The sequence below is a fragment of the Schistocerca nitens genome, chromosome 3 (assembly GCF_023898315.1).
Source record: "Schistocerca nitens isolate TAMUIC-IGC-003100 chromosome 3, iqSchNite1.1, whole genome shotgun sequence".
Lineage (NCBI taxonomy): Eukaryota > Metazoa > Arthropoda > Insecta > Orthoptera > Acrididae > Schistocerca > Schistocerca nitens.
In genome coordinates, this window is record NC_064616.1 from 769,949,475 (window position 1) to 769,976,986 (window position 27,512).

General features: G+C 37.9%; 1 protein-coding gene across 2 annotated transcripts; it reads right to left on the reverse strand.

Annotated features, from left to right (window-relative positions):
* Window positions 1–1,649: 1,649 nt before the first annotated feature.
* LOC126248770 (myosin-2 essential light chain-like) lies at window positions 1,650–27,450 on the reverse strand. 2 transcript variants are annotated; one of them, XM_049950132.1, is made up of 5 exons: window positions 27,361–27,450; window positions 27,238–27,265; window positions 14,653–14,793; window positions 3,952–4,116; window positions 1,650–3,068 (listed from the first exon to the last, which is right to left on the reverse strand). In XM_049950132.1, exons 1-5 carry the CDS (start codon window positions 27,361–27,363, stop codon window positions 2,962–2,964), a joined length of 444 nt encoding a protein of 147 aa, XP_049806089.1. In that variant the 5' UTR covers window positions 27,364–27,450; the 3' UTR covers window positions 1,650–2,961. The 2 variants fall into 2 exon arrangements, with proteins under 2 accessions (XP_049806089.1, XP_049806088.1); XM_049950131.1 differs by lacking the exons at window positions 27,238–27,265; window positions 27,361–27,450 and adding an exon at window positions 26,961–27,135.
* Window positions 27,451–27,512: the final 62 nt, after the last annotated feature.

Consider the following 27,512-nt stretch of genomic DNA (forward strand, 5'->3'; position numbering starts at 1 on the left):
GATCGGATGCGAATGTGGGATGCAATATACATGACAGATGCAGCGTTGCATCTCACAGCGCTGCAATGAACACATCAGGCATGTATGCTTGGGTCAGAGCAACATATCTGCTGTGCCAGAACATAGTATTGACAAGAAGCACACCTTCGATTTCGAGGACACACAGAAAATATGCAGTGCAAACGGATTTTGGGACTCGGTACGCAAAGAGTCCATAGAAATACGGTTACACGACAACCTAATCAACCGCGACAGTGGCTACCATCTCAGCATAGCCTGGGAGCCTGCAATCAAGAAAATCAAACATTCCATTCCACTAAGGGCCATGGACAGAGCAGGTAGACGGATGCTGGGACACGAACCCCGCACACGCATCCCTCCCACCACTGGCTGCTCCAGGTGCATTGGGCGATTCCGCGGGCGTGATTATCCGGCGGCGGGAAGCGAAGAGCGGTCCAGCAGAGGTATCAGCCCACGACCGACGATATCCCGACACTTCACCTGAAGATGATGGAGACACATTCCATCGAAACTTTGCTACGAGACGACGACGCTACTCGGCTGACAACCTATGGAGACTCCATATACCAAACACTACACTTTTAGGAAAATACTCCACGATATGAATACTACAGGCAACTTAACCTTTCCAAGGTTTCACGTTCCACTGGCAATAACGCTAACCATTTTTGCAAACAGGTATTAATCTGGTACACTACAGACCCTTGTGGCAATCACATCAACTGATGCAAAGAAAACTTAACTCAAAATAGTTTAACTGCTTCCTCTTGTCTTCTAAAATGCACACAAACTTTGGACAGGGCACTTGGTCCCCTTCACTTTACATGACAGAAATGCAGAACTCAAACTCTTCCCCCACGCACACACGCACCTGCCCACGCATGTGTGCTCTGCATTACCTTCTTGAGTTGCCTACATAACTGAACTACTACTATTGAGACTCCTGTTTCGCATGTTTTGAACCTGCAAGTGACAAACCACAAGTTCGCATTTGATAAATAAGTTAACTCAATTTTTGTCTCTCTCAACAATAGCACAAACAGCAGTTTGCTGAAATGCTTAATACAATTCTCTAATTACCCCACAGAAGCTTTTTCAGCCCATGACAACCATCTTCCCCCTTCACACCTTACCCACAATTTTTCTTACCTCACTGCACAAGACAAACTATTTTTTGATGACACTATACACAATGTTCTTAGCTCTTAACTTTCTCGTAACAGTGAAGGGCATCTTACAAGTGGATGCTTGCTTCATGTGAAGTACACAAGTAACCCATATTTATTCGGGGACTAAGTTTTCAACTCTCATCACAATACATTGCTAAAAACAGCTTGGAGCAGTAGCATGAACTTTAATAAGAGCAAAATTTTATTCACAGTTTAGATCATGCCATTTAAAATTTATTGTAATAAATTTCTTCATTGCTAAATCTAGCACTCTTCTTACTTCGTTTAGTCATGGTGCATATTGTTCTTGCACTCTGGATGAAATTTCAAATCAGATCCCACCATTCACCACAGTCACTTAAATATTTGAAATTCTTTATCCAAGTAATTTTCTCTCCACCTTTTACCCAAGAGTTTAGTTGCATGGAGATGGTGTGCTTTTTATAAATATGTCACAAAAAAGCATTAAACATGATTTTATTATGATTCTGATACAATATATTTTATTGCACATCTGCAATGAAATTTCTATATACGATTGAAACAATATATTACGTACAAACTGAAGCCAAGCACAGCAGAGGGACCAGATACATATATAACATCTAAAATATAGTTTCCAAATTCATAGAATGCTAAAAATCCTTGCAACAACAACATTCATAAAATACCAACACCATATTTCATGGCAATCTTCATAAAAGAACAAAATAAAGTATTGGGGGGGGGGGGGGGTTGTGAAAGGGCAGGAGATAAAGGCCAGGTTGTAAATACCCACCATGTGTACAAATTCATTATAATCAATAGTTAGAAACAGTTCATTTCACAAGTAACAGGAACATCAAGGACTGTTACTTCTTATTAACAAATTATTATATTGTTCACAAAAATTGCAATATATTCTCAAGTATACATAATTACATATGACATTAAAAGAAGGGACAATATATAAACAAAGTAAATAAAGTAATGTCAAATTACACTGAAAAAAGAATACAAAAGGATGTCCATAGTAATATTTAAATGTAAATAAGTTACAACAGATAACATGATTCAAATTATGTATCACTGCCATTTTTATAATTTGAACTTAACCTGTGGCAGCAACGGGTTAGCTCAAATTGTTTGTTTTCAACATACTGACTTGGGTGGAAATCAATCAACACCTTGAAATACGTCATTTCTTTAATATACTATGCCTTCCACACAACATAGTATCAATTTACCTGTTTGATATTTGCAGATTTTCTTATGTTACTTATTTGCATCAGTTGAACTAAATAAAGCAGTCGATGTTATTTCACCAGTGACCCACCCATTCGAATTTCATAACTACTTCAAAATATTTTCTCGAATTTTTTTCCACAAATCCTGATAAGCTATCTTTTACATTAACATTTAATACTACTATTGGCAAAATGTTTTTATCTGCCCACGTATACGGCCTCTTTACACAACTCAATGTGTGTCTAATATAACCACTTGCAACAACAGATATGATTTTCCTTGGCTTACAAGGCATGCAAGGTGAGAAATACTGATTACTAAAACACTGTTAGCACTTCATAATGGTTGCAAGGGTAAGTGGAATGATTTATAGCGGGATGGCAGTAAGATCCAAGAGTTTAGTGTGGAATATGCACCTCAGCTGATGCTCCAAAACTTATTACTCAAGGTATTAATACTATTGATGTTATAATAATTATTATTAAGGTTATTGTTATGATTCACACTTGAAGTAGTTAACCGAATAAGCAACTGGTGTTATATCTCAACCGCACATAACCATACGAACAAATTCTTCATAATTAATATTTCCTTGAGAATCTTCCTGACCAGCAAGTAGTTGCTCAACTTCTTCATCTGTCAGTTTTTCACCTGTAAAATAGTACATTTGTCTCAGTATAGTTTCACGAACAGTAAGTGAACATATCACTACTAAAAAATCTGAAGAGAAGCTAAAGTCAACAGAAAGTAATCTTTAACTCAACAGAAGTATTACTTGTCTCCACAGCAGCACATAAACCTCAAATTTTTATGGGCAATTCACATGCAGTGGTGGTAGTGTATTACATACACATTAAGATGACACACAGCGAGGAGGTTGGTGTGATTAGTTTGGTCTACAGAATCTGACACTGATGTACTGATCAAGTTCTGGTCATTACCAACCACCTTTAGATGTCAAGCAACCCTTTTGTGCAACTGTCTACAAAAGCAGAAGTGAAACAAAATTAATGGTCACTGAATGTCATATGTAATTGGGTGATTAACTTATTGACATTTGAAGTGTAGTCTGCTAACTAACATTGGTAGTGCCCCAAGAGTCAATAACAGCTTACATCAGATTTCCATCAGTAACTATTTACATGCACCAGCCACCTTACCACGCAATATCTCATTAAGGGATCATTAGTTTGATTTTTGTAGGCACATGCATGAAAGGGTTGCTTGTCAGCTAAAGTTGGTTGGTAACAATGAAAAATTGACCAACACCAGTCAGCGTCACTTTCTACAGATTCAGCTAACCCCATTAACCTCCTCCTGTGCATCTCCTTAGTGTCTGTGTATTAATATACAACAACATTTGAATTGCACACACAAATTTATTTGAAGTTTGTGTGCTGCTGTCGAGAGAGAGAGAGAGAGAGAGAGAGAGAGAGAGAGAGAACACAAGATACTCTCCTGAAGTTAAACACAATGTTAAATATTTACACAAGAAACAATTTTACATTAACAGTACATTGTACTGTTACCATACCTAAAGTTGACAATAAATGACGCAATTCAGCTGATGAAATATATCCATTCCCATCTTTATCAAAATGCCTCAACCCTTCGATGAAATCATCTGCAGTGTCTGAAGTGCGGTTCTTTGAAATAGCTTGGTAAATGGGCAGAAATACCTCAAAACTTATTCTTTCATCTGCAAAAGAAAAACAAAAGTGATGTAAAGTATATGAGACCTGTAAATGACTGCAAAGTTTGTGAACAGCAGTTTCACATCCAGCAAATAAAATGTTAACTAGTCTTCTCAAATGTCATCAGATTTGCATACAAAAATAATTTCCTACTCAGGAGATCCTAGGAAACAGAACACGAGTTATTCAGTTGGAATTCTATGAATATCACCACAGGAAGCATTATTTTCTACTATCAGCAACGATGGAAAAAATATTTAATCTTACTGTAATATATTCTTTGTTTTGAGTTCTACTATCAGTAAAGTAAAATATCACAAAACAAACAAACGTATCACTGTTGCTATCAACTACAACAGTAAAACTAATATGCACACTTCCCTGAAAGACCTACACTACCATACAGCAGTAACTACATTTTACACAGAGGACTTTTGCATCATTGCATGAAGTGCAATACAAGGTGACAAAGCCAAAAGCTGCACCAATATAACACTGCAGATCTGTGAAGAAACTTGTCTTATTTTACACTGCTGTTTGAATTTTACTGTGATGAATCAGAGCTTCTGGCAACAAGAAAGCCACACACTGTCTAATATGAAGTCACTTATCCATGAAATGAATACTAAGTTTCAATTACAATGCTACAATTTGTGTTTGGTGTATACTGCAACTCGTTATGACCTGGCCTCAAGATAGAGTTAGTTAGAATGTGTCTGAAAGTTGGTTACACACCAATGAAAGTTGAAAAATCATTGTTCTTGCATTGAAGTCTAACTGCAACAAAATGTACATGATTTTAAATGTTAGATTTAATCCACTGTAACTGTTACTCGCAAGTTTTATGGTGCTGTGATTTTGACATTAGGAAGGTAATTTTTTACTAAACTCAAGAATTCCAATAAAAATTAAGGTCAAATTTTTTGAAATGCAGGTCTTTTGTTAACACAAGTAATACGGCTTATACCTACATGGGTTTTCAGTGAACCCCATGAATCTGTCTAAGAACTGGCGTTGGAAATGTAATGCATGAACAACACACAGCTGACAACTTTCCAATCTATGAAAAAATCATACTCCTTTAAGGCAGATGCCAGTTTCAACATGATTTCTGTCCAAGTAGTAACTAAGCAGCAGCTCACTTACAGAATGCAATATACTTCGGCACTTTTCCTTTAAGATGGGAGCCTCTGTAAACTGAGTTGATCCTGGCTTACAATTTTAAAATAATCTGATTCATACTGGGGCTATACGGTTTTTCACATACATGTAGTATTATAGGTAAAATACTGCAAGCTATTAGTGGGGAAAAAACCAGACCAACTGATTGATGAACATTACTTCCCTCCCCTTCCAAAAAAAATTATACTCACTTTAATAATACAATAAGGAAATTCCATGTCAAGTAGTGGAGTACAGGTTTCTACATCTACATCCATACTCCGCAAGCCACCTGACGGTGTGTGGCGGAGGGTACCTTCAGTACCTCTATCGGCTCTCCCTTCTATTCCAGTCTCGTCTTGTTCGTGGAAAGAAAGATTGTCGGTATGCCTCTGTGTGGGCTCTAATCTCTCCGATTTTATCCTCATGGCCTCTTCGCGAGATATATGTAGGAGGGAGCAATATACTGTTTGACTCCTTGGTGAAAGTATGTTCTCAAAACTTCAACAAAAGCCCGTACCGAGCTACTGAGCGTCTCTCTTGCAGAGTCTTCCACTGGAATTTATCTATCATCTCCGTAACGCTTTCGCGATCACTAAATGATCCTGTAACGAAGCGCGCTGCTCTCCATTGGATCTTTATCTCGTCTATCAACCATATCTGGTACGGATGCCACACCGGTGAGCAGTATTCAAGCAGTGGGCGAACAAGTGTACTGTAACATACTTCCTTTGTTTTCAGATGGCATTTCCTTAGGATTCTTCCAATGAACCTCAGTCTGGCATCTGCTTTACCGACGATTAATTTTATATGGTCATTCCATTTTAAATCACTCCTAATGCCTACTCCCACATAATTTATGGAATTAACTGCTTCCAGTTGCTGACCTGTTATATTGTAGCTAAATGATAAAGGATCTCTCTATGTATTCGCAGCACATTACACTTGTCTACATTGAGATTTAATTGCCATTCCCTGCACCATGCGTCAATTTGTTGCAGATCCTCCTGCATTTCAGTACAATTTTCCATTGTTACAACCTCTCGATATACTACAGCATAATCCACAAAAAGCATAGCAATGGTCCTACGATGCTCCCCTGCGGCACACCTGTAATCTCTTACTTCAGAAGACTTCTCTGCATTGAGAATGACATACTGCGTACTGTTATCTAGGAACTCTTCAATCCAATCACACAATTGGTCTGATAGTCCATATGCTCTTACTTTGTTCATTAAAAGACTGTGGGGAACTGTATCAAATGCCTTACGGAAGTCAAGAAACACGGCATCTACCTGGAAACAAGTGTCTATGGCCCTCTGAGTCTCATGGACGAATAGCACGAGCTGTGTTTCACACAATCGTCTTTTTCAAAACCCATGCTGATTCTTACAGAGTAGATTTCTAGTCTCCAGAAAAGTCATTATACTCTAACATAATAAGTGTTCCAAAATTGTACAACTGATCAATGTTAGAGATATAGGTCTGTAGTTCCGCACATCTGTTCGACATTCCTTCTTGAAAACAGGGATGACCTGTGCCCTTTTCCAATCTTTTGGAACGCTACGCTCTTCTAGAGACCTACAGTACACAGCTGCAAGAAGGGGGGCTAGTTCCTTTGCACACTCAAGAATATATTATTGATTAGATTTTTAAATTCATCTGTTGACAGCTGTTCTTCAAAAAAGCAGAAATTTGAGTGACAGAGCCCATCTTTATCAGCCATAAATCAGATTTATGGATGGATTTAGCCACAAGTTTGTGATAAGACCCACAGTCATGATGCCTTGTGCTTTCTGTACAACAGTCTTGACCTCTGTCATAATATATTCATCTGTAAATTTGATGTAAACATTTCTGGTGATAAATTGTGGATAGTTTTGCAGTTCCACATCTCAGCTATGTATTTGAATCATTTTATCTTGCTATATCTAGAAAGATTCTGAAATGGAGCAGAAACATTTCAAGGACATTTTCAGAATCAGCTGTTGCCTTATTTGGATCCAGGTTTTATAACTGTTATGGACAATGCAAGCTATCACTGCTATACAAGAGCAGAGCTGTTTAAGCTTGTTAAGATTTCAAAGGTGAAAATATACAAAATTATTTCCATACTTCTGAAACATGGCCACAGGGTTACAAGGTAATACAAATACCACCCCATTGCCATTATAATCCCATAGACATGGGGTTAGCATTGAAGAAGAGGTATGTGACATAAAAATACTATGTTTAAAGTAGCAGACACAAAAGCTGAGCCATGAAGCAATAGACAAAAATCATCATTGCTGATTGAGAAGCCTGCATATCACACTGAAAACTGCAAGAAAATCATCAGAAAGAAGCAGTTAGACATGAAATAATGGCTTTGTTAATCATCAGTCTGGCACATACACCCAGAGACTGCAGTTTGAAAGGCAGCAACAGTTAAACATCTCGGTTATGAGATACATGAATGTATTGTAAATTTATTTTGTAATTTTCATGTATCATTTACTTTCTTGTAATGCTGTATGTGCAGTAGAAAGTAGTTCATAGCATAATGTGTTCTGTAACGGAAATTTCATTTTACTTAATCTCACTATTCTGACCACAATACAGCATAATATAAAATGCTGTTCATCTGCTGTTTTTAGATTCAATTCTTTCATTGTTTTGTTAATTAAGTAAGGGGCAACAGAACATGTACTCTGTTCTGTAAGGTGAAATGTTACAGAATTCATTCTGCACTGTGAGAATGTGTACAACTGATTTTTCTTCATGTCGTCATGTCTGGGGAACAACACAAATTCCTTTCTATAACATGTATCTCACACTTATTAGGTACACTTGAATTTATCATGAAATGGTTTGCAGCACACAGTGAACCTGACCATAGCAAGGTAGGTTAAACGTCCACTATTGCAGCTGTCTGATGGGTCTGCTGTCTATTCGCTTTCAAACAAGTTGACAACATAGCATTCCTTGTGAGCAGCACAGTAAGAGGCCATTAACACTGTTGCCTACTACAGACGCATCATGAAACTGTAAGAGTTTACAACACCATTGGTTCTAAAGATTCATGGTCTGGAAAGCCACCATTTCATTTTAAATAAACAAGCCTGTATCTGTGGCACCTGAAAGAAAATCTTGCAGATGCTGAAAGGATCACTTTGATGAATTTTGCTGGTCAAGGGTTTCATTGGGAGAACAGACAAGCCACATTACATCCCTCTGTGGTTTGCTTTGGTGGTGAAGAGCTACAGATTATCAGAGTCTGTTGTATTAGTGACTGCCTTGATCATGATAACATTGTAGTTCATGCATCCATAATGAGGCTCATTAAATATTTGAGAATAACAATGGGTGAAATCTAGCACATTCTTTCATTTTGCAATTTATCTGCAGTCCAATACAAGAATTTTATCAATTTATGAAAAGGACTTTGGTATCTCTGAAGAGAGCAATTTCTTTGCAACCAGCCATGGAAAATCTCCTTGTGGGGGAATTTGAGGACCAACTGAAAGACTAGGAATTCATGCCAATTTGCAAAGGCCTCTAAATAAACAAATACTGATGCTTTAATTTTATCAAGTTCTGCAATGACAACACTTCAGACATCTCTTAAACAGAAAGGAAGTGAAAAATGCAGTTTGATCAGGAAAGAAGGTTTGCCAAAGCCCACACAATTTCTGGGACACAAGAAATCACTATTCCAACCCTACTGGTTTAAATAAGTCCTGTAATGCCATGGGAACCTCTTTATCACTAAAAATTTTATTTATGACATTTCATTTCAAGTACTGTGGGAAAATTTACACGAAAGACAAATCTGAAAACCTTATACATAAATATTACAGGGCCAATATAACATCAGGAATGGAAGAACATTCTGTTTACAAGTACTTATGCATAGCGAAGTTCATATAAGTGAGCAATACTCCGCCACACACCGTTGGGTGGCTTGCGGAGTATGAATGTAAAAAAAAGCGGTACATCTCATGTGGCATATTTGCAAAAGATGTTATTTTTGAGATGTCACATGCCAGACTGTAGGCAGCAGACTTGAGGACCAACATTTCAGCTTTGTGCCAGCTGGCATGTATCTCAGATCGAAATGCAGGAGAGACAGCTTTTGTAATATACTATTTCATATTGTAAATGAAGAAACAGACTATGTTATGAGGCAAAACCTGTCATGGGACATACAATCTTCAACCGATTGATGCCACGTAAGGGCCATGTCAAAAAATAAAGCCTTATCACAAAAACAGTAAATTTTTCCAACTGCATCAGGGTGGACTTGACATAGGATTATGGGGGAAGGGGAGGGTGGCACCTGGGGTAGGGTAGGGAGCAGGTAAGACATGTTGAATTAGTTGAGATGGGGGAGATGGAGGGTAAAGTGGGAGGAGAGTGGGAAAATTGACAAGGGATGGTGGGGAGAGGGAGGAGGGGAGGTGGACGGAACTAAGGAACTGGAAGGAAGAGTAGCATGAAGGGATGGAGGGGAACAAAGAAGGAAGGGAGCAGGGATAAATGTTACTCCAATGGCAGATTTTCACTAAGTTTTATAACAAACAAATCATATTAATTTAAAATTACATTATAACAGAAATTACATGAATTTTTCAGCACTTTTTTTTTTAAATTGGACCATTAACCTGAAACCTCATGAATGTGTTTACATGCATGACAGTGCCATTACAGAATATTACTGGAGAGGAATGGAAAGAGCAATATGCAAATACATAACATTATTCAAGTAGGAAATGCAACTACATAACATTATATAAATACAATGAGGAAACATTGTGCGCATAACCCACATACAATAAAAATGTATACCTCTTAGTTTAGATTAAAAACTAAAATGAAGGCCTCTGATGGGTCATGTCTAGAAGACAAATCATCATATATAACAAAATTTTAGACATGTTAGGGTGAACAGGGATAGATACAAGGGGAAAGGGGGGGGGGGAGTGGCAGATGGTACGGATGCTAATAACATGCTCTAATGACATTGTTATACATATAAACATATTCATGAAATATCAGCTTAATGGTCTACATTTAAAGAGAATAATGTAGTCGGGGTAAAAACCGTGGTCATTTCTGTTATTATGTAATTTTAAATATCATTATGGTTTGTTACATAAAATTTAGTGAAAGTGTGCTACTGGACTAACATGCTCCACCCCCCCCCCCTTCTTTTTTCCCTCCATCCTATCATGCTACCCTTCCTTCCAGTTCCTCAGTCCTCCCCACACCACCATCCTTTGCCAATTTTCCTACTCTCCTCCCACTGTCCCCCCACCCTCCCCTGCAGCTAATTCAACATCTGTCTCATCTGCTCTCTACCCTGCCCCGAGTGCCGCCGGATTCATTGGATTCAGAAATGGTTGAGCAGGTACCATCTCTAAAAATGGTCCACTTCACATACAATGACCGAATAAGCTGCTTACACTGCTGAAGCACAATTATACAGTAACACAAATGAACACAAGTTTGTAATTATCATATGCTGTAAGTAATAGACCAAAAATAGGCAGTAAAAAAGCCACAGGTCTCATGATCTGCTAGAAATGAATCTTACAAATAATGAAAAATCAGGAAAACAACTTAATATAAAAATGTGAGTGACAAGTTGTGTACTATATACTACTCCAACATTCTGTAAGATTATCATGTTGTCAAAATACAGCAGATATATTTTATGAAATGTACTATTTGAGAAGTCGAAGTCATCAATGTCTCATCGAAAATAGATGAAGCAATGTGCCAAATATTTCCAGGAAAGTACTGTACTTGCACTGTTGACAATGCAAAGGCAAATGTCAGACAGGACACTGCTGAAAATTCCTCAGTTTTTAAATTTGACTACTATGGTACTATGGGAGTTCAAACTTATTTTAATGAAATCCCCAAATATCAATAGATGTCTGAGCGCAATGTTCTGGTCACATACTATATTACTCAACCTGACCAACTGCCAGTCTACAGCTATAGTGTCAGTTTAAGGACAAAAAGACCAACAATGACAAGAGTTTCAGAACAAGATTGATCTACCCAAATTCCCCAATTTCTGAATCACTGTTGACGGAGAATGAAGTTTCGTGTTGATTTTGGCATGCACTTTGGTCATACGAGTTAAGGCAATTTTTTAATGACAGAGCACCTATGCAGTATCCCCAAATACCTATGTCTTGCCTTGTTTGTTGGTAAGCATCAAGAATTTGACCACATTTTCATTTGCTGTTTTAACTGTGTGTAATAATGAATTCAAGTCTGATGAACAACAAATGTCTGTGCAAGATCAGTTTTACTTATGATGCAAAAAGTATTCAAAACTTACATTTTTCTGTAAATTGAATGAGCACTACAGTTATTTTGAGCGAAGAATCCTGATGTGAACTCCTTGTGCAAAGTTTCTCTTGTGCTCCCTTGAACTGTGTAGCCTACAGAGCATTAACCACATTTAGAATGCCTTTTGTTGACTGTTCAGATTTCTTTTGTGCCCACCCACTTCAAGGTTGGTACAGACACACTAAAGTCCAGCACATTTTTTAATGGCACGAAGTGGAGACAAGTCTGCCTAACACATTTATGAACTTAAATTACATTTGGTATTAAATCATCCTTAACAATACATTTTGCTATTGTGTCAATTTTGCTGTGCAGATACTGACAACTGCTGTTTTAACCCATACAGAGTAAATGGTAATTGACAACTTTGGAATGATGCTTGTGAAAGCTAAACCAACTTCTATGAAAAAATAAGCACACTGACAGTAGAAATAAACACTAAGTTTTTTTAAGAAACAGTTAAAAAGAATACTATCAAATGAAATGTGTTGTGTGCAAAAACCAAGCCAAAACAAATTCTAAGTAAATTTAGTGACACTGATCATATTACTTCCCCTGAAAATTAAAAGAACAATAACAAAATCATTGCACAACAGTATAAATATTAACAAGTAGGCTTATGTCAATGTATATTTCCAGTTAAGTGTTTTAATTAGAAGATAGAAACAATGGAATGTGTATTTATGGTGTAACATAAATCTCTTTAATAACTGTGAAATATCTGTTGATATTTTAATGTCAGGTGGATTAGTTATAATTCCTTGAAATTACCACTACTACACTGGCAATTAATTTTGGTCATCGGGGCGTTATCTCAAGGCAATAACAGGAAACCTAACCAGACAAGTACAAGTTGAACTCTTTATTGGACATCACTTTGGCCCTTACCTACCACAGCTATTCAAAACCATGTGTCTTTTCTGGAGACTCCTCACATAGCTGAATTAAGGCTATGTTAAAACAGATTAAAAATCTGTTGTTCAAACAACATTTGATCCCCTGATCTGTTTCCAGGCAAGTGCTTTATCAAACTGCCTATTGGCTTCTGTCTCTGGTTTTTCGGCTGATGTCTAATGATTTTACTGACTTTTGCCAGCACGAGTGCTTGACATTGTCAAAGCTTCACCCTCCATTGCTGATGGTGAACAATTCACCACCAGCAATGGAGGGTGAAGCTTTGAAAATGCCAACCACTTGTGCTGGTGAAACATCAGTAAAATCATTAGACATCAGCCGAAAAACCAGAGACAGAAGCCAATAGGCAGTTTGTCAACAAGTGGCCGCAAAAGCCTTAACAACTTTGTAAGTGCTTCATCGCTAGACCACCAGGCCCAACATGTATGTAAATAGGTTTTGATGAGAGAGAGTGTGAGTATCAAAATATGTGACATCTAATCATAGGTTTTGACTATAGTGACTTAGATGCTTAACTTTTTTTACACTGCCAAGCGGTCACAGACCTTAGTACCTGATAAATTTCAACTTTATATCTCAACCCATTCCTGAGAAAGAAGGATCTTGGCAGGCAGACAAAGTGATCCTATAAGCGTTATGTTTTTATTGACAGATACAGAATCCTAAAAATTAAATTTAGGCTTCTGTTTATCAGTATGTAATGATCCACATAGAAGAGTGTAAAGAAAATTAAACAACATCCAATGGTGCAATATTTTACATTGTGTTGCATGTTCTCAAAAAAATGGAAATACATTCTTGCCAAATGATAATATACAATGTTACAACAATCATGTGAAATATAAGCAAGTAATTCATTTTTTATGTCTTGTTTGATAACTTTGAAGGAGAGAAATTGAGTTAATTAACAATGAACTAAACTATGTTTCAGACAAACAGCTTTAGAATGAATTTTTCCTGTACATTTAGTACAGCTGGGAAGCAACGGCAGAGAGAGAACTTCTACATAGGTGTCACACGCTGTGTACCAAGTAATTTCACAATCTTACACAGCACTGCACTGTTGTTTGCCACACAAAAACTACAGTATTTCAAAATGGTTAATATATCAGACACTTTACATCAAACAAACCAGTCATAAATGCTTTCTACAGTGGGACAGCTAGAAACTGGCAGTAAAATCACACAATAACATTTGTACAATATTAAAAATAAGTGAACAGTTCCACTCTTTCATTATACTGTTCCACTGATTTGTGCTCTATATAATTTGTTACCTACTGAAGCAATCTAGGTAAGTACACACACAGTTTTCCCACTAACTGCAAAACCAATTCACTATCATGCAGCTGTGCCTCAATAATTCACACCCAGCTACACTCCTGATTATTGTTTTTTATAGCTGCATTGCCAGAAAAGGTTCATACTGTGGTACAAAGAGAAATTTGTCACTACCAGATCAATTCGAATGCGTAAGTGCTGCTGAGCTGTCCACTGATTAACATTTCTGCAAAGTGTCAGCAGCTTAGGAAAATATGCATCTTTTTGTATTAAAAATATCATTTGGCTTTCAGGTGCACTTCTTTGACACTAAGTGGCTCATGTATTACTTTACTGCTGATTTATTCAAACATTTTTGGCTTTATGAGGTACAATAAACCTTGTTCCAACAAAGAAAAATTTGAGATTATCACCAGGATTGTACCCTGGGGTCTTCTATACAAGCTACTGATGCTAACCTCTCGACCATTACGCAATCTATCTGTGGCTGACAACAACAAATGGTCTAGCAAAATTAAACATGAAAATTCTGTTACACTAAGATTGTCTTCAGGATCTCAACCATAACCCACAGCTTCTCAAACTTTCCTGATCAATGAAATACATGACTTTCTCCGATACATACAACATGTTTGACAACAGTGTTCCTTATTCTGACAGATGACTGAAGTTTTATGCAAGAAAATGTAATTAGAGACTCAGTCCTACATAATTATGAAACTAGAGAAATCCAATGAATCATTAAAATTAAGTTTCATCTCCAAAGAATCTACAGTGCTTATGCAAATCTTTCAGATAACAATTTTTGGAACCTGAAATTCTAAAGATGTGACAATTACCTGGCTTATGTTGCTGGGTGAATTTCTTGACGTCTGATTCTGTTGGATTCTGTCCCAAAGCACGCAGAACATCACCTATCTGAGTCACGTGGATTTTGCCATCACCACGGGAGTCAAACAGCTGGAATGCCTCTTGAAATTCTGTAAAATTACACAAACTATAAACTGATAAATATGACACAGAGAAGCACTGAGAAAAAGTTTTACACATACACTTCCCTACCATATCAGTGTCAAGGTTTATGTCTGTTCTGCTGTCATTTGCTAGTTCAGGAAATATCAGTAGCACCAGTAATAAATTTTGGTGACATTTCTTAAAGTAACAATACAAACTTTTCCATTTACAAACAGTTACTGGCAAGACTGCAATGCTTCGTCTAGAGTCTAGACAGTATTGAGATCTAGGTTTTGTCTCACTTTTCTGTCAAACTAGAAGGTAAGTTCCCTACCTAAGTCTGATTGTACACTTGTCCTAAAACAAAAAATTAACTGATAGAATGTGGCATACTGTGAGCTGAATGCCACAAGCAAAACACAGTAGAGGCCCTCCATCATAGAGGATGAAACCTTGCCTCAATGGACCTTCAGTGAATGATCAAGGTAAATTTGTACCACCTGTGGCCAGCAGTGAGATGTGTGCCATGTCCAAACATATTTTTACTTCCTCAATAACATCTGATTACCATTCCTCAACATCAGCCATTTTTAAGGGAATGGAAACAAGTCACACTACATCCCCAGCAGGTGTCCTTGGCCAGTATGAATGAGTGTTCACAGCCCCTCCAGTATGACCTCGACAATGTCTAGTCTATGGAACACCATTCCTCAATTAAACACTTGTAAGGTACTTGTGTGCGTACAGGAAATAACCATGGACACTCAAACAACTGAAGATTTGGTGAAACAATATGATGGAGTTACAGCATTTTGCCCATGCTACCCTAAAGGTAGTAACCTTTCAAAAGTTTGATATATAGTCCAACTTCTGCAGAATCCCTTCCAAGGCCTTCTAAGCTGTCCTGACGATTATGCTACAGATATGTCAGCAGCAAGATTGTTCATGATATTGGCGTGATTCATCACTAGACACTGTGCACACTCAACCAAAGCCAGTTAGGTATAAGGAGTCCCATTTGCCTTAGTAACAAGGGGAACGCCCCATTGCACCCCGGCAGATTTAGTGGTAAGAGGGCCCAGTGGACTGTCTGTAAAAAAACTGAACACAAGAGAAAAATATCATCGCGGTTAAGTGGTTATGGTGTTGGACTGCCAAGAGGGCGAGCCATATTCAAACCTCCCTCATGCCAATCCTTATTTTGTTATTCAAATTTGTGTGTGTGTCGTGGTGTAAAGTCCATTTGCAACAGCAAGGTGATAGCTGATTCTGCACAACCACTATTAGCAGCAGAAAGGAAGTGGCTTTCGAATGGGAACCATAAACGTTTGATGAGAATGTGGCAAGTCAACCAAAACCTCCACCTGAAAACACGTCTGATGTGTCATACACAGGATTAAAGACAGTAAATGTGTCATATGAGAAGAGATTCCTGTCGACACACCTAACTTGTATGACTGGTAAGTGAAATACGCCACCTTGGCTGATATAGATGTTCATATGAATGTGATCACTCCCAAGGATATGTGAACATAACAGTTTGTCACATACACTGCAACAAATGAACGCACCAGTTTCACAATCACAAAATTTCTCTGTGCTCTGTCAAAACATGTTTTTAACATTTTTGAAGTTGCATTCTGTTTTGGAAGTCTTGATTCTTGAATCCCTTTGTTGTACCATAGTTCACACTTGTTTATTTGTTGTTTTCACTTCTGTGAGATATCTATGTTGTCTCTTGCCTGCTCTCACTAGTCATCACGTTTACTTGCGATGATAATATTCTTACCACATGACTCGTATTCTACAGCCAGTATATAGCGTGACAACTGCCACGACTACAGAAAGAGAACCAACATTTCAATGACCCGACAGACAGTTCATAATGTTGCGGAAAAAATTGGGCGAGGGAGTTTTGAACACAGCTCGCCCACTTCACCGTCCAACACAATGACCAATTACCTACGGCACAGTTGCTGTTTCAGGCTGCTCTTTATTGCACTACTACTTCTTGGACCATTCACTGTTTCTATTTTCCTTCTTTTCACAGTTCAGTACATCTTCCTGTTTTCATGTTTGATCTGTGTTCAGCTTTTGACAGGCTACCCATTGTGACATCTTACCACTAACTCTGAAGGAGGTGCGATGGGGAGTTTCCTTGTAAGCAACTATTATGGCAGTTTTCTCTCGAGCACTGCTCTGTCTGATAATTGTATGCAGGTTTTAAAATGGTCACCGGGGAGTCTAACATTTCCAACTATGCAGTAGGATTGAAAGCATGAGAGCAATGGCGAAAAACAACTCCATACTAGTGCATTTACCCGAAGTTCAGGAGACAACGTTCCTGTGGAAAAATAGGCTCAACAGCTTGATCCCCCACTGGGATGTGGTCAAGTCCCATAAACAATGTGCACTGAAATCCCCATAGAGGAAAGGTACAATACGATAAGTGGTGAAGTTAAAGAGAGCATCTGTCTGCCGATTCATGGTGAGGCCACATCAAGGGGACATGTGTATCCTACAATGCACAGTCAATGTTTTAGCAACAGACTATAGTGAGGGGGAGGGACAAGGGGTGGTTTGTCCATTACTTACAATAGTTCAACTGGAATCTACAGCTCACCATTGCACCTCTTCTGTATATTCTTCAAATTCGTTAAATCTTTCTCTTTGAATTTATCCACTAACTAATAGCTATATAGTGGGTGTCCCTCCTAAGAGTTGCTACATGTCATTTCTGATGTTTTGGTGGATAATTGCAATTTAATTTTTGTACTGTGTACTGCAGTCAGCCCAAACAAATACTGCTCATCACACTTTTCATGCAATGCCCAGTGTCGACAGAAAGTTACGAAAAAATTATTTTTAAAGCAGAATTCCACATACCCATTTGATAGAGTGGTCCCTAATTAGTGTAGTGTGATGATTATTTCATTAATACGTATTAACAAGGACATTAAAACCTTTAAAAATAACCAGTACTCCTGCACCGACTGAGCAGCACAGCTGCATGACAGCAGCAGTCAGCACTGGCCAGAGTGGTGCTTCTCTGTTAATACACACTCATGAAATTAATCACACTAGACTAATTTGAGACAGTTCTATTGAGGGGTCATGTAAAATTTCGCTAATTAAAAATGGTTTTGTTTGTAATGGGAAACAAACCAATACTTTCCATCAACACTAGGCATCACACAAAAGACATAATGAGCAGTGTGTTTGGGCTGACAAGCTACATATTGCGAAAACTGAACTGCAGTTATCTACCAGAACACCACAGAAAATGTGATGATCACTTATGAGTAGCATCTCTTGTATTTTACTGATAAGCCAAAATATATGACCCACTGCTTAATACTGTCTGTGTCCACCTTTAGAATGCAAAACAGTAGCAATTTTACATGGCAGAAGTCTTGACAGTTCTTTGTTAGGTTTCCAGAGATTTGTGGCACAAAATATCTCTGTGAAAGTCTGATGCTCAACACCATTCCAGACATGTCCCACAAAGTTCAAATCAGATGAATTTGGTGACTAAGACATCAAAACAGGTTCACTACCACACTCCACAAATCACTACACAATATTTCTTGCTTTTGGTGAAGACACTTTTCCTGCTAGGAGAGACAGCCATAGGGTAATGTATCAAATATGGAAGGACGAATGTTATCTTCAATAATGTTCATGTGAAACATCTATCACTGTGCCTTCGATTACTACCGCAGGTCCCATGGATGCCCACATGATTATCCTGCACAGCATAACACTGTCTCCATCGACGTGTGTCAGTTGCAGAGAGGTTTCGAGAAGCCCTTCACCCGGATGATGGTGTATCCGGACAACTGTTATCTGGAGCAACAAGACTCCAGGACTGTCACCACAGATCACTGCCTATGCTGCTTTAGAGAGCAGGTAAGCCTCCAACCTCTATGTTCTGTGATGTGTTGATGTCTATTTCACCTACTCATGGTTTCACTGACCTTCAACCACTTTCCATAGATGCTCATGACACCAGCACACGAGCAATTAGTTCCATTGTTCCCTATATTCTCTTTTCCAGGTACCAGGCCATAATTTGCCCTACATTGCTGCTAGGATGATTTTCCATCTCTGATCTGGTTATATACTTTCCTTACTTGATGTGCCTGCAATAACACCAGGTGGCATTCAATCTCACAGTGATCTTAACATTGGCTCGTCAGTATTTATCCATTACACAAAAACTTTACTATATTTGGGTGAGTTTCATGAAGTTTCATAGCTATTGATGTTCACTCATAATTTGCTGTTAGTATTTGCCTAGTCTGATGGTGGTAGCTAACTATGCTATGTATTCCCTTTTTAAGATGATTCAATAACTTTAGCATGTGTGCTTTGCCCCCAAGAGGCTTTTGCACAGGGCAGGGAGACATCTTTTCAAATCACCCATCCATCCTTTCATTAATCAAAATGCCACTCAAAAATATCCACCTGTTACAATTAAGAGCACTTAATATTTTACTATTGCTCCCTGAAAGTACACCCATCCAGATGGAGTGTTTTTGCTTTTAGAATTGGATGAATGGGAGTTTCCAACAGACTCAATGGTATTGTTGGTCCCTTTACCTTTAACAGTAAGCCAGGAGGAGGAAGTAGTAGTAGTTCTCACTATAACAAGGGACCTATTCATTTTATTATGGATGAAGAGGAGAAATAATACACTGACAACTATGAGGAATTTCAAATTATAGATCAGGGTATTCTAACAAGCAGCTAAGGAAATAAAGGTGAATCCAGACAGAACCATCTAAGGTTTCGCCGGTCAATGTTTCACCACAACAGCCATCCACTTTATCGACAAGCAACCCACTTTGAGGTTAATTTGTTCACTCCAAAGTGACTACAAAATTTAACACCTACAATAGAACAAGCAATACAAAACAAGTTATCATTAAATTCCTAAATATTATGAATAAAACTTTATGCTACCACAAATACAGATATCCCTTACAATGTTTTACATCTACATCAACACTTTGCAAACCACTGAAGTCCATGGCAGAGGGTATGTTCACTATACCCGTAATTAGGGATTTTCTCCAGTCCATTCACGGACAATGATTTTTGAACACCTCTGTGTGTGCTGTAATTAATCTACTCTTATCCTCATGATCCCTATGTTAGTAACATAGGGATTTTTAGTATATTCCTGGTCACCATTTAAAACCAATGCTTGAAACTTTGTCAGCAGACTTTCTTGGGATAGTTTCCATCTATCTTAAAGAGTCTGCCAGCATCTCAATGACTGTGGGTCAAACAAACTTGTGACCATTCATGCTGCCTTTCTCTGTATATAAAGGGCGCGTAAAAAAACTAGCAGGGGGGGGGGGGATAATTACAGAAACCAGTACCTGTATGTTAGAAGTATTGACCCTGGTTGTTGTGACACTTGTCTCACTACAAGGCGGTGAATGGTTGCCTCATAAAATTCCCGGGGCTGTGATGTTAATCAGTTGCGCATGTACAGCTAGATGTCATAGTCCGAGGTGAATCGTTTGCCCTAAGAGCCTTTTTAAAGGGACCAAAAATGGTGTCATCACAGGGAGAGAGAGGTCCGGACTGTATGGAGGGAGGCCGAGAACCTCCTATCTGAATTTCTGCAGTAGTGCCGTGACTGTTGACTGTATGAGGCTTTGTATTGTCGTGGAGAAGAATGACCCCGAGGGTGAGATTGCCTGGTCGTTTTTATTTGGTCACTTGGAAAGGGTGGTCAAGATTCGCAGGTAACACAGGGGCATTCACTGTTGTTCCGTGCTACAGGAAGTGAATCAGAAAGGGGCCATCTTGGTTAAAGAAGAACGTCAGCATAACGATTCACCTCTGACGATGACGTCCAACTGTATGTGCGCAACTGGTGAACATTGCAGCCCTGGGAATTTTATGAGACAGCCATTCACTGCCTTGTCACAGTGGGGCAAGTGTCTCAACAGCCAGGGTCAATACTTCTAACATACAGGTACTGGTTTCTGTAATTACGCCTTCGGCTCCTTTCTTTTTGAATGCCCCTTATACATTCAATATCCCCTGCTAATCCTATTTGGTAGGAGACACCCACATTAGCAATATTCTAGGATGGGTCACACGTGTTTTGTAAGCAATCTCCTTTGTAGATTGACTGCACTTCCCTAGAATTCCACTAATAAACCAAAGACTGCTACCTGATTTGCCGACAACAGCCTACGATATTGTTTCACTTCACATCCCTATTACGTCTTACACCCAAATATTTGTGCGTGTTTATAGATTCGAATTGTGACTCACTAATATTATATTCATAGAGTACTAATTTCTTCATTTTGTGTTAAGATACAAATGAAAAATATCAAGATAGAGTAATTCCATTTGTACCATAGCCATACCACATGGTAACAGCATCTTCATAAGGCCTTTATTATTGACAAATCTTTTCAACAGATTTCAATAGGTAGTCTAACAAAGGTAAGCATTTATGTTTAATCAGGGTGTATATGGGGACAAGGAAAAAATTCCCGGATTTTTCCCAGATTTCCTGGTTAAAAATACACTTTCCTATATGAAAACACACTTTTTTGTGTTAAGTGACAAAATATTTTCCCTCAGAACTGTAGAACTTATCAATCCTGGGAATGGTTGTGCTTTTATACATAAGCGTAGAATTTCCCAGCACTTTAGAAAACAAAACTCAGTGGAAATCACGTTTAGGAAAGATCTTTGATGTGCAGCAACATGGACACTGCATATTTTCGTATTACGAAAGTATAAATTCTAATTCCACCAAACACCGCATAGTACTGTCCAAAGCATTGAAATCAAGGTTGTGATGTGCTTTTTTAAGCCCGTCATAGCTCATGTCACGTGATCTTGCCAGTTGATGACATCGGTTATTCAGACCATGTAGTCAGCCAATAGCAAAATCACTGTTAAGTAGTGTGAACACACAAACAGGAAAAGTAAACGGTCTAAATTAATATACATACTGTTGTTAAAAAAAAGTAAAGCTTTCACATATAATATTGGTCTCTAAGGTTAATAAGCTGCAAGAAAAGCTAAGCTTTTCACATATAATGTTGACCTTTTTTGCACATTTTACACTTTAAGATGTATCACACACGTGCCAGCAAAATTTTTAACAACGACATAAATGTCTCTTCTTCTGGGCTCCAGAGCACCAATATCAAATGCCTATTACGCCTACTACAAGCAAAAAGCTTTATATTAGGAAATAGTTTCACATTTCACTCATATGCTCCAGTTTCTCATGCACAAGATTCAAAAGTAGTAGTAGAAGGAAATTTTTAAATAAATTTGAAATCGTCATATTCTTCCATAATTTGTGTGATGTCCCCACTTCTCCTTCCTAATTCTAACAAACAATCTTGTCATCACTAATTCTGTAACTATTCCTGCCATTGCCGTAACTTATTTGCTGTTCAGTTCAGTTACCCTGCGATTATTCTTCGGTTAGGGAGTTTTTACATGTTTGTACAACGCATTGCTGCTTCCAGAATAGAACTTAAGCGGCTGCTAGCCAGGAACTGTACCACTGGACCCTAGCGGTATAGCGATCTGGCAAAAAATTTGTCAAAATTTCATTTTCTTGGATATACCGAGAAGATAATACATAATCTTTCTTACCCGTTATTCCTGTTAGTAGTTTATTTCCACTCTGGTAGTCTGAATCTATGGATTTCGCTAGTAATTATAACAACATTGATCATTCACAAACCCAATCAACCACATACGCAAACAACGATTGGCGTTCACCTGTTCGGCTTTACTCCACTCAGCTATAGCCCTGTCCTCTTTTGTCTGCAGGAAAGTTTATTTCTAGATGTGACGAGGATTCCCCTGATAAGAGATGACATGTACACTATGCACGCATTCAGAAACCAGCTTATTATTTGTTCAGAAATCAACTTATGGCGTGTTCAAAAATGTTCGAAAATCAACAGGGATGTGTTTCAAAATCATATGAATAATTTATAGACCAACGTGCGCTGGAGGCTAGGCGCTTTTTGAAACGTCTTCCCCACCCCCCTCCCCCTCAAGAGTATGAATATGGCACCCCCCCCCCCCCTTATTGCCACCCACGTCAGATATCTCAGTTTGCCCCCCCCCCCCCTTCCAAGGTCTGGGTCTGCTGCGCATGTGTGAATCTGACAGCTAGGGTGTGCCAGTAAAATTCTTCCCAGTAGCATCTAGCTGCTTCCTGTGACTGCTTACACAACTAACAGCCACACTGCAATAGCCATAAGTGGGAGAAGGTACTACTCATACGCGACTCAACTGTGCATGCGCATCAGTCCACGCGTAACTGCTCTAAAACAAATCTATCATAAACAGTTGTGATGTCACGCTCATCGGAGGCAATTTTTTGTTATGAAGCATTGCATAGTCTTCCTAAAGCCTTTGGCAAATTTTGCTGTTGGCAGATGCTTGTATGAGCACTGTGTTTTTTGTTGTATATGGCGAATTTCCTTTGCAATTTAAGTTTCATTTTTGTTTTTTCTCTTGTTCATGTATTATTACCACAGTATTATATCCTCTGTTACAGTTTCAATTCTTACCAGTCAAAATTACAGAAAATTAACTGAAAACTAAAACAATGAAAAATTCCTCGCAGTTTTCTCCCAGATGAAAAAATTCCCGGGTTTTTCCCGGATCTCTTGGGTCATATACACCCTGCTAATAGAATTTTGAATTTTTCTACAAGAGAAAGGATGTGAGGAAGTTAAGCTTTGGTAGACCATGACAACCCTGACTATTTTGAAGAATTAAGCAGGGATGTGACAAAATACGCCAAAAGCTGCTTATCCTGTGTACAAAGTCCAGAGTCAAAACCTGTGTAGTGTAGTTGCATGCATTTATTCTGCTGTTTAAAACAGATACTACACAGATTCTGGTTCAGTATTTACAACATGTGAATTTCTTTAAAATAATGTACGTGTCAAATGCTTCACATGCAGTGGTCACAAAAAATTATTCCAACACAATATTAGGTAACTGTAACCTGGTAGGTTTTACACAAACATGCTGGCGATTTGTCAAACTGTAAATCTGGAATTCCTCAAAACACATGATGTTAAAAAAAGCCAACCTACTTTAATATTAGTAATCCACTGCCAAATTGCTCTCACATAGTAAATTCTATATTCCAAGAGAACAGATGGGAAAAAATTCAATCTGTACTCTCCAAGCATTACTCTTTTCCATTTCTGTACTGTACAAATGTATGATAAGGAACTTCGCAGAGTCGACAATGTTCTTTGGTTTGTGGTCCCAACATAATCTTAAATAGGACAGGGGGAGGCATATTGGAGAAGAAATTATACATTGCATGTTACTTTAATGGGAATATTAGAAGGAAGTTGTAACAAAGAGATTGAGAACTGTATACTATGCCTACATGCACTCACAACTGAAATACAGAGTTATTTTTGGGATAATTCTCTCAGTCAAAAGCTCTTTAGGCTACAAAATGGCATTGTAATAATGGAAGAAATAAAATAGAACAAAACCTGTAAGCCATTCTTTAAAAAGCTGGAAATTCTTCCACTTCCATGAGTTTATGTGCATGAGAACTGTTTCGTGGAGAAAAAAATGCAATGGGAAAGCCAGCTCTTCCCAAAAAATTAAAATGTTCACTTCCATAACACCACGCAGAAATAAAACTTTCACACAGAGCCAATAAAGACTAGCCTAAATAATGGCATGTCAAAATTTAACACTAGCAAAAGCAACACATTCTCCATAATGTGGACTACCAAGGAGGGGCATCTTTTGTACCCACCACAAAATAAATACAATTTCACTATTTGTTGTTAACTTAATAACAAAATACTATTTAAATAGTACGGTAAGGACCCAAAACTATCTTTTAGCACAATCTTTGCAATACCAAAACATTTTTTGAAATGTGTACACCAATGGGAAGGTTACTTTAGGATCCCCACTATTTTTTTAAACAAACTTCTGAAACTCATTTACTTTTACTTGCAACATACTTTTTTAAAGAGATCCACAGGCCTATATGGAAGATATATCCCGCATGGGGAAACAGGAATGACATTTGTTGGGAAAATGTTGTATTCACTACTCATGTTTTGGATTAAATTTTACTGAAAATGTGAAACGATTACTGAATCTGAAACAAAAAATGTTTACAAATATTTCCAAAATTTTAAAATATGAAGTATACAACTACATGAAATATTTGAAAGATGGAGATAACGCACCCTCCCCCAGTACTATGACAAGTTACCCACCAAGGCATAATTGACTCACTAATACTACGACTTGCAAAAGTTCCTACAGGAAGTACACAAAATATTTATCTTTGTCCCTTAGTGATTTCTATAAATGTTACTGTAATACAAATATTGCTTTACCTATACAGTATATGCAATCTCTCCACCTGTACAATATAATGGTCTGTATGTATAACTTTAAGCGCATTTAATGTAAAATTACAATGTAAATTAAATCATTAATATATTTTGTTATACCCTTACTTCCCCTAATCAGCATAAACCATTTGTGTAATATTTTATTACTAGGACCAATGAAGATCTATTAGATAAGGTCCTAAAGTGTAATTGCTCCGACAATTCATACAGGATGAAAATGATAACTTGAGCAAGGGGTAATCAAATGTTAAATTTTATTGTGTATTTTATAACAAAATTTTATTACTGTGATGCTGTTTGTTAACATAAGCTGTTCTTTGTTTATGGTGAAATTTTACCACAATTTGAATGTGTCTCCTGTACCTGAATCAAAGGATTTAGATTATGTATGTTGTGAGACAAACAAAACAATGCATTTTTAGAATGTTAACATAGTACACGGAGAGGTAACTGTGTGCCCTAGGCAAATGGGCACAGTCATTATTGTCTATATTTAATTTATGTTACTGCCAATGAAGAAAGGTTAACAGATGTCCCTCCAGGCACTAAATACCTGCGGTACAGTGGTAAATTACGAATCGTCTTGCACACAGGAACTTCGTCAATAACTACATAATTAAGGAGTTAACCACAATCCAAATTACACTGTGTGTGTTGGGGGGGGGGGGTGGACTTACACAGGTTTTATTAGAAACTTGCCAACACATCATGTAGTCAAAAGAAATACATGCACAAAAACAGCAAGAACTCATTTAAAAAAAGAATGCTGTATGGGTGGAAAGGGGAGGGGGGCACAAATTCACTATACTGAGATTTTATCACCTGGCCCACTGACAAAAGTATTCATTCTAGTTGAATGTGAGAAAGGGCTTTAGTCACTTGCAGTTCCCATTTTATTCCAACCCACTACAAACAATTCTTCTAGCATACAGAAATAACTAGTCTCCGATTCCACACAATGAAGTGAGAAGTGCCCCAGGGAAATTATATCCTTAAGTGACAACAGTAGCCAATAGCAATTATAGATCACACACACAATGTGGAACAACACCTACAAATTAATATAGTGAAATAAATTATTGCGGATGTAGGCGAATATGCAATCACCTAGTAAACAAATTACATGAGAAACTAGAACCTGTAAAATATCAGGTTCAGTAGTTGGGATCATTTAACTAATTATTACTGTAACAAATTATGATTGTTTCCAAAGGTACAGAATTACCACGATAAGCAGCGAGGTGTTGCTCGTTCAGATCCCCACTGTCTAAAACAATTTTAATACCTGCTCCAAATTTAACATTCCCGTTCTAACTTTATTCAAACAGAACAGTAGTAACAAACTTACTTACATGAAACTATTGCAAACAGAAAAATCTAAACAAACTTCTTTGTGCATCAAAACTGACATATTCGCATGAATTTCATACACAGTATTAATTGCTCCTCTTCTGTATCTTTAAACTGTGCACGCATACAAAGACGAAACCTTAAAAAATCTCTGAAACGTTCACAGTTTGTATGGTGCGTATGCAGTGTATTTTCTCAAGTTTTTGTTTCGCTGATGTATGGTTTCTTACTTTGGGACGGGGGGGGGGGGGGGGGCGTGGTTCTAATATACATTCTGATACATTCGGTGCCTTACACAAAGCACATCTCTAGCACAACATTAGATCAAAGCTCGTTTAAGTTTATATGGTACACCATCCGAACTGCCATACGCATACATACGACAATTAATGCTCGCACCAAAACAACAATACATTACGTACCCTCAACGGATGTCATTATCTTATTTGACACTTCGTAACCGTACATTTTGATGCAGTGTAACGCAGTGCACACGGAATATGAACAGAGCTCGAAGACAGTCTCAAACGTACTGATGCGAGGTACTTCTGCACATAATCCACAAAAAGCAAGCACACCGCAACCAGTTATTTAGCTTTCAAAGTACTGCCTAATAAGGAAAAGTTTGGCGCGGGGCGTGCCCAGAATGAATCATGATGTAAAAGTTGACCTCCTTTTACAATGCCTTTCAGCACTTACCGGCCAGCTGGTCCTCTGTATAAGAAACCTGCAAATATTAACAGAAGGATTTCAATTTCAGAACAACAACAGTAATTCAAAAATCTGAAATAATCGACTAATTAAAGGAATATCGAAATCTACCATTCCGCCTATCTGCTATCACAGCTTCTTTCAAGAATGGAATGTACCATAGATTATGACACCTGTAGAAGTGCAACTGCACCTTAGCGCCACTCTTTGGTTTAGACAGAGGTGTACCACAATAATGACGTCCAGGATGTAGATCATTCATG